The 8,828-nt window shown below is 39.6% G+C and overlaps 1 protein-coding gene across 1 annotated transcript; it reads left to right on the top strand.

Annotated features, from left to right (window-relative positions):
• The first annotated feature begins 4,609 nt into the window (after nucleotides 1-4,609).
• Nucleotides 4,610-5,902, top strand: LOC138296923 (zinc finger protein 83-like). Its single transcript, XM_069236444.1, has 2 exons — nucleotides 4,610-5,549; nucleotides 5,620-5,902. Exons 1-2 carry the CDS (start codon nucleotides 4,684-4,686, stop codon nucleotides 5,900-5,902), a joined length of 1,149 nt encoding a protein of 382 aa, XP_069092545.1. The 5' UTR covers nucleotides 4,610-4,683.
• Nucleotides 5,903-8,828: the final 2,926 nt, after the last annotated feature.

Here is an 8,828-nt window from a genome sequence, read left to right as displayed (position 1 = left end):
CTGCTCAGCCCTTCAGTGGGTTCTGTAGGGGTAGTGTAAGGCCCACTCAGGATTGACTACAGGGTTAGAAGTGCCAACCTGAGCACAAGTGCAACTGCACCTCCATAAGCCTGCATTGTCAGTGCAGATATATGCTTGACAGGGTATTCTAGTGTGAGGCACACTCAATGCAACATCCCCCCTAGTAGTCAGGGCCTTTCCTGCACGTATATGTGGTACACCTTTTTACAGGCCACTCCTGGGCACAGCACCTGAACCAATGATGTAAGTGCCCCTTCCCTGCATGTGTAGGAAGGATGCTTGCACTTTTCCACTGAAGTACAGTGGGGAAGTGCCGAGAGTCCTAAGGCCATGCAAAGAGAGTTAACACAAAACCAGGAGGAAAATGCAAAAATTCTCAAGGAAATCCCCTAAGCAAGGCCGTGTCCAACAACCATGTACTCTTTAAGGTAATAGCAATTATTGTAAAATTGTAATGACAATTTAAACAACAATTTAGGCCATTCTGAGCTGCAAGAGCACGATTAGAATAAAATTTGAATGCCCTTCTAAAGCCAAATTAAACAAAAATAATACCACGCTTGTTTCTCCTGAGGCCTGCTGTGTGGTGGGATGCTACTGAAAAGGTACCAAGAGATTGACATACCTGACTAGGACCCCACTGAGCCCCACTATTAACTGCAGGATGACGTTATTAGGGTCCGGGATCCCCACTCTTCCCTAATAAGTGAAGATGCACTCCTGAGAGAGACTTGTGGTTTCTTGCCATGATTTTGGGTACAGTCAGGTCTTTATTGCTTTTCTAAATTCTAGATCAGTATTGATGGTCTGTATTGTCTTTGAAAGTTTGCATTGGTGGGAGGTCTTTCTCTGAAAAGACATAACCTGTGGAGCAAAGTTTGTACCAGGAGCTGAGCCATTCTTGAAATGAGAGCCCTCCTTTGAGTGCAGAGGTTGAGTTTAGATTGTGAGATGGTTGGTCTATCCCACAGAAGGCTCAGTTTGTAATACTCCGATTCACATACATCTTATACTGGAGGCCAATGTAGAGCCCCAAGTGCAGGGGTAATTCCGTCAACGAATCTGCACAAAAGTTTCCTGTAAAAGTTCATCCACTTTGGGTTCTACATTGTGCAGACTCTCCAAGGAAGGACACTGGTGGCCTTTCCCATTTTAATTCCCACAGGAACCTTTGCTCTCTGTACAGAAACAAAACTCTGAAGGATTTACACCACACGCGGCATGAACGTAGAACTTTACACAAGGAAATAATTTTTCTTGCATTGGTTTAATTTGATTTAGTAGCTTTCAAGAAATAAGTGTTTAAAACATTTTTATTGGGTTTGAAATGGTTAACAAATTGAATTATTTTTAACTGTTAATACACTGAGATTCACAAATCTGTGTTAGTGGACTTCAGTGGACCCACAGTTTAAAAGAATAACTCAATCCTATTGGATGATGGAGCTATTTTTTGTGTTATCCATATCTGGTTCCGGAAATCCTCCGAGTGTGATTGACTGGTTGCAACATGAGAAAAATGTTGCAGCCGTGAATATAGGAATTAGTCACTCACACCTTAGATCCTGAAAAAAAAATGGCCTTGTATTGGAGGGGAAGCCATGTTGGGGACTCTGAAGGGTTCCCCTTAAAAGAACAAGCCTTTTAAAAGGTATATTTTGTTGTGGTATTTGTAAACCCCACTGCAGGAATAGCACGCTTCTGCAGGACTCCCAAGGTAAGCAAACGAGCACCAAGAGGTCATGGTCCTTTGCTGGACCTCCTGCAGTTTTGCAAATCCCATGGGAGGATGGACAAGAGACCAGGACCCTGCAAGTGTTTGCAAATGGTTAACTAGAGTCCACAAACCACAGAAACATTTTTAAAGAGCCCCAGAAATTCACTGAAAAAGCAAAAAAGTTTCAAGTGAAGTTATGATTTGATTTTGGTTATAAGATCTTAATATATGTTAAAAAATTAGAAGTTTACTGATAGACCATAGAGGACAGACTACTTTCCGTCATGGTGTTGGAGGACTTAACGCCTGCCACCCTGACAGACAGTAGTTCATCCTATATAGAGATGACAGCTGACCAGCGGTCAGCTCTGTATGTGTAAAGGAACCACCATCACAGTGGTGCCTTCACTATATAAAAAGTCTCTTAGCCAGCTGGTGGTTTTGTAAGTTTTTCTGTTCCAGGGTGTGGGGCTCCACATGTGCATTTTTTTTATTTTTCTTTTCTGTTGTCTCTCCCAACCCGGCTCTAAAAACGCTACAGTCCAAGCCTGAAGCCACTGTTCGTTGTCACTCTAGATCATGGCAGTATAAATGTTGTAGTCCAGGCCTGAAGCCACATTTCGTTGTCACTTTAGTGGATGCCACTACAAATATTGCAGTCCAAATCAACAGATGTAGCATTGGCCGCCAGCCTTTTGACTTTGTCAATTCTTGATTTGTTCTGTCATGGTTTTTGAAAAATGTTATTGCTGGGGACGCTGCCTGGCCCTCATCAATCTATAAAACATTGAGTAATGCAAACAATACTAAAATGTGAATGACACAACAGACTTATGTATGACGTCTGATTGAAAGCCACTATAGGTAACTATGTTTTTCACATACATTTGGTGAAATCAAAAGGCCAAGCTAACACTCAACCTAAAAAAGCTGATTGGTGTGGTGTTGGCTACATTGATAGATAGAATAATAGATTTGCAAAGATAGAAAGAGTTGAAAATATAAAAGTTGCTTAGATAGAGGGACAGACAGGTAGATAGAGGGACATTAGATAGATAGGTTGATAGATAGATGAGTAGATATATATAAATATATGAACAGGTAGATGGATGGGTAGATCGACACACACTGAGGTAGATAGGATTGCAAAGACGGCACAGCACAGATTCAATTAGTAATATAATGGTTGAATATCTAAATGAGCACGACAAACCAGCACTGAAAGCAAATTAGAAAGATGTCCAAGCCTGACATACATACGAAGTTGGTTTACAACCATAGCTGTAGTCCTCAATTAAAATACATACAGGACTGCAGTTATCATTGCATTTCATCGTGTGCATTCTGAAAAGTGAATTACGTTATAAAGAATAGATTCAAATGGCCCTCTTCTGATGTGCTCACATATAGCAGCAATCAGTTAAACAAAGGCAGCTTCAAAAGGAATTTACAGCATCATTATCAGGAGGCAGGAACTGATAAAGCTGGAATGTGTCCTGTGCTGTGAAGAGCTGGTAGAAAGAGTCCTGCTATCACATGAGGCTCTTAACACACAGGCAATGCGAACGTAATTATTAAGTACAAACAACTCCTTGTGAAAGAGTAAAATGCAATCACTCAGAGTGAAATTAGCCAGTGGTTGAAGTAGACAGACCCACTGCCCCGTGCAGTATTCTGTAGTGGGTAGAAGCAAAATGTGAATGGCATGACAACCGACCAATTGCTGGAGAGCTGAAAGCCACTTTAAGTACAAATATTATACATTTAATTTCTGTAAAACAAAAGATCTTGGTTAACACCAGACCAAAAACAGAAAATGGTGCATGTGTCAATCTGTAGGTGTACACATTTGTGGAGATACATCTGAGTGCCTCAGAATGATGAAACAGTAGCCACATCATTGCACTTTTTTAGTTGATATCGTGCAGCTTTGGGAAAGCCTACACATCTAAAAGGTAAAAGGTGAGGCGTTTTGACTTTGCCAATGTGTGTTTAAAATGATTGTAAACCCCCTGTTCTTTGTGCAGCTCTGGTCAGAGCCTCAGATCTTTGGAGTTACACTATGTAGAAGATGCTCAGATTACCTCTCTGGGTTCTGTCCCAGAACTCTCTTGCAGCAGTTGCTTAGGTTTCCCGCTGTTATTGTGATGCTCTGTGTTGCTTGGTCCATTCACTGAAAAGGCTCCATCTTGTATTATTTGTTGGGCCGTGTGATAATAGGAAACATTTCCTGGATAAGAAGGGAGGTGTCTTGTCGCTATGGATTTAACATTGGTGTGTGTATGTGGGGAGAAGGTCTCACTCACTGAACAAGGAACCTTCTCTGGTGTCTTGGTTACTCCTTGAATCCACACTCCTCGATAGAAGGAGATCACAGAAGGATCGTATGCCCTTACTCTGCCTATTGCATTTTTATGTTAAAAGTGTAATCTAGAATTTCTTCCACATACTTGTCTAAATGGATAATTAAATGTTCCAATGAATCCCAATAGATTTTTGTGAAGGACCCATTTTTTTAGCTTATTCAGTTTTTCTTTTTCTTAATCTAACAGGTGAAATAAATGCAGTAAGAAACAAAAAAGGTAAAAGCATTAAACACCACTTGTGTAGGAAGTGATGTACAAACAGTATGCTTTGAAATCTCTTCCCATGAAGGCTAATGCCTCGCCAAAGTCTAATGAGGTCTGTACTTGGCTCTCAGGCATCAGATGATAGTCGTTGAAGACACAACACACTGACATACTGAAGCAAGGCTGATGAGATGCTCATTACGAAGGAAGAGCTACCTTGGTATCAGAAAGAAATCACAGGAGAGAAATTGTATGAATATCTAGAATGTGTCAACATATTTATTAGTCAGAGAAAGAGCAAGTGCGACATCAGAAACTTCATACGGGAGAAAAAAAACATATAGATGGACTGACTGTGGAAAGTTGTTCTTTGTAATGAAAGACCTAATGCAGCATCAGAATGTCCACGTAGAGGAGAAACCACATCAATGTACAGAATGTAATAAAGTGTTCGGATGGAAGAATAATCTAATGCGGCATCAACAAATCCACACTGGGGAGTACCCTTATAAATGTACAGAATGTAATAAAGTGTTCAAAAGGAAGAAGAATCTAAAGCAGCATCAAAAGATCCACACTGGGGAGAACCCGTATAAATGTACAGAATGGAATAAAGTGTTCGGATGGAAGAATAATCTAATGCCGCATCAACAAATCCACACTGGGGCGAACCCGTATAAATGTACAGAATGTAATAAAGTGTTCAGATGGAAGAATAATCTAATGCGGCATCAAAAGATCCACACAGGGGAGAACCCATATAAATGTACAGAATGTAATAAAGTGGTCGAAAGGAAGAAGAATCTAACGCGGCATCAAAAGATCCACACTGGGGAGAACCTGTATAAATGTACAGAATGTAATAAAGTGTTCAAAAGGAAGAAGAATCTAAAGCAGCATCAAAAGATCCACACTGGGGAGAACCCGTATAAATGTACAGAATGGAATAAAGTGTTCGGATGGAAGAATAATCTAATGCGGCATCAACAAATCCACACTGGAGAGAACCCGTATAAATGTACAGAATGTAATAAAGTGTTCAGATGGAAGAATAATCTAATGCGGCATCAAAAGATCCACACTGGGGAGAAACCGTATAAATGTACAGAATGTAATAAAGTGTTCGGAAGGAAGCAGACTCTAAAGCTTCATCAACAAATCCACACTGGGGAGAAACCGTATAAATGTACAGAATGTAATAAAGTGTTCGGATGGAAGAATAGTCTAATGCGGCATCAACAAATTCACACCGGAAACAAAACTGTATAAATGTACAGAACGTGAGAAGGCATTTATTTTAAAGTCAAATCTAATGCACACTGGGGAGAAACCATATGAATGCACTAAATGTGACAAGGGATTCACTACAAAGCAAACATTAATACACCATGTGAAAATTCACACAGGAGAGAAACCATATGAATGTACTGAATGTGACAAGGCATTTATTACAAGGCAAAGGTTAATACTACATCGGAAAGTCCACACTGGGGAGAAAACCTGTGAATGTACTGAATGTGACAAAACATTTATTGCAAAGCAAAATTTAACAAGTCATCTGAAAGTTCACACTGGTGAGAGACTGTTAAATTGAACTGAGTTTGCGAAGGCATTTATTAGAAAGTCACAATTAATGCTGCATCAGAGTGTCTGCACCGGGGAGAAACCCTGTGAGTATACAGAATGTGACAAGGGATCTGTTACAGGGCACCGCCGAGAGACCCTATGAGTGTACAGAATGTGACAAGAGATCTATAACAAGGCAAAGGTTAATGCTACATGAGAAAGTTCACACTGCTGAGAAACTGTATAAATGCACAGAATGTGACAAAGCATTTATTGAAAAGCAAAAATGAATACACCACCTGATTGTTCACACAGGAGAGAGACCATATCTATGAACAGAATGTAATAAAGCGTCCAGAAGGAACCCCAACCTAAAGCAGAATCAATAAATCCACCCTGGGAAGAAGCTGAATAAATGTACTGAATGTTGCAGTGCATTTATTGGCAGGGCACAGCTGATACAAGAACAGTAAGTCAACACAGAGGAGAAAGTCATAGTGTAGAATGGACATCACTCTAGTCAGTGTGGCAAAGCATCCTTTACAAAGGCAAAGATAATGCAACATCAGAAAGTCATTAACAGTGGGACACCTGTCCTCCACACAGGAGCCACGCCATAGCAGGCTTCAAAATCACCTCGCCCACTCTCTATGGCGAGTCAGACTTTACCAGGTTGGGCTATTTTTAGGACCTACTGGTCCCTTCTGGCGTGTGAAGTTAAGCTGGACAGGAACACCTGCTGTGTTTATTCAGAAAGTGAATGAGATATAAAGATGCCTTTAAATCTGGTTTTTATCTTGACACATTTGGTGTTTGTTCAAGGATAGAGGTCAAAGGTCAGGTTGTCTTTTTACTAATTTCTGCTTCTCTTGAAATGGTGTTTAATTTTCTTTCTCTTACCACAGTTACAGTTTTTTGTTAGGTGAGCTGTCGAACAATCGTTGTGAAACAAAAGACTGTAGGATGTCAGTTTTATTCCTAGCAACATTTAACCAGCTTACAAATTAATGGAACGGATATTCAAAATATGTCAGGAATTATGAAATCACATTAAATTCAGAAGTGTGATGCACACAAAGATTTAAACAGGCGCAAAATATATCAGAACTCTTTACTTGGTGATGTGCAAATGACAAGTATTTTTAGAAACTCAATTTCCGAACATTGTTTGTACACTCTATAGTTTTATCAGTAAAACGGCATGCCATTTGGAAATGTTGTGACCTTTTCAATGGAAAATCTGCTAACTGCAAATATTTATGCTACCACTTCATGCTTTAGTTATGTAATTATTAAAAGTGATAGTTTTTAAATAAGATTTGAGAAACATTCCTGCTCCGGACCTGACAACAGTGCTGTTAATGAACAGAGAGGAAAGTGGGGGCCAGGCGTATCCTATATGTGGCTAGATTTGTGTTGAAGATAGAGCAAAAGTATTGTCTGTTAGATCAAACAAAATAGTTTTTTATACAGCAAGCATGCTGAACTCACGTTTTTTAGGGTGCTCTCATGTTTAACAATGAGGAAAATGGTGGCCCAGTGAATTAAAATATTTGCCCAGGATGACATAATTTGAAAGCCTTTATGGGTCAATAGCATTACAATTAGGGCAAGTAGATTATTTAAGTCAACAGACGTGCAGGTCTAGTAACATTTTTATAATTTTTCGAGGCCTCCATAGGAATATACTCAATGTGACAAAGCCATCATTACAAATGGACTACTCATGCAGCATCTGAAACTCCACGCTGTAACTCTATAGAGACAATAAATGTGACCAGGTACTGATCAGATAATCCATATTGGCAGAACCATCTTTTTCTTGCAAAGTGTTTTTTTTATAGAAGAAACCTAATGTGTCAACATTCATTCCAGGGAGAAACTGCACCTGTCTTCAGTGTGACAAGACATTCATTACAAAGGAATAGGTAATGCTTAATCAGAAAGTATACACTGGGGAGAAGTCATGTGAATATTATAAACCTGAAAAAGCATTTCCAACCAAAAGCTGATGATCTGATGAGGCATCAAAAAAGGTCACCCGGGTTTAAAATAAAATGTACTGATTGTGAAGTCTTTAAACTTCAACTGGATGCAAATGTTACAAAAAACAACAGTTAGATTTCTTTCCCTGTTCCCAACCTACTGTGGTATAAGGACTATTTTGGCCACCTCACGATAACCGCTGACTGCCTATTTACTCAGTTAAGTGAGATTGGTTCTGCTAGGCATTCTAGGGCTCATATCCACAGCGTTGGTAACATTTGTGACAATATTTCGAGCTTGTTATATAAGATGTTATGTTCATGCTTTTTATTGTTGACAATTTGTTTCTTTCATTAACAATACTGCCTGGGAGAGCACAAGTGGAGGTTTGCAGTTATTGGAAGTCATATTCACTGGCATTATAGGTTAGCAGCCCCCAAAGTATGTGTGCATGAGGTTTATGGTTTCATGGGAGACAGGAGCTGCCACCATTTGTACAGACTTTGCAAGACAGTTTGCTGGACAACCTGCGAATAAGAGGCCTCTACATAGAGCAGTGATTACAATCTCCTATATCACGTGTAGACAACAATTGTATTCTTTCCACTTCTGTACAGTTTATTATTTTAACATGTTGATCTGTAATCAAATGAACATCTGCTGAAAGTACTAACACTGTAAACTTTCTTATACCATACAGTATATACAGTTCTTTACTTTTCTAAAGTGCTCTAATGTCCATTCAGGCTAAGCCTGTGCAATAGAAACAAAACATAAATAAATATGTTTGCCTGAATAGGGAAAGATAAAGCAAAGGTTTTATCTCTCCATGAGTCGTGTTCCAAAAGGATAAACTCCATGGCCTCCACTGGGGAAAAAATGGGAGGGGATTCATGAGGAGACTCAAACAGTGGATTTATGTTTAGAGGCCAGAGAGAGGCACTCAAAATGTCAGCAATGTGTATCCC

The sequence above is a fragment of the Pleurodeles waltl genome, chromosome 5 (genome assembly GCF_031143425.1).
Source record: "Pleurodeles waltl isolate 20211129_DDA chromosome 5, aPleWal1.hap1.20221129, whole genome shotgun sequence".
Taxonomy (NCBI): Eukaryota; Metazoa; Chordata; class Amphibia; order Caudata; family Salamandridae; genus Pleurodeles; species Pleurodeles waltl.
This window is presented reverse-complemented; position numbering and strand designations above follow the sequence as displayed.

What these genes read in the sequence shown, in the direction of transcription:
- LOC138296923 (XM_069236444.1), top strand. Translation starts at nt 4,684, where the DNA reads ATGAAAGACCTAATGCAGCATCAGAATGTCCACGTAGAGGAGAAACCA. An exon ending in AGTCTAATGCGGCATCAACA is followed by an intron (nt 5,550 to 5,619) that starts AATTCACACCGG and finishes AAAGTCAAATCT; the next exon opens with AATGCACACTGGGGAGAAAC.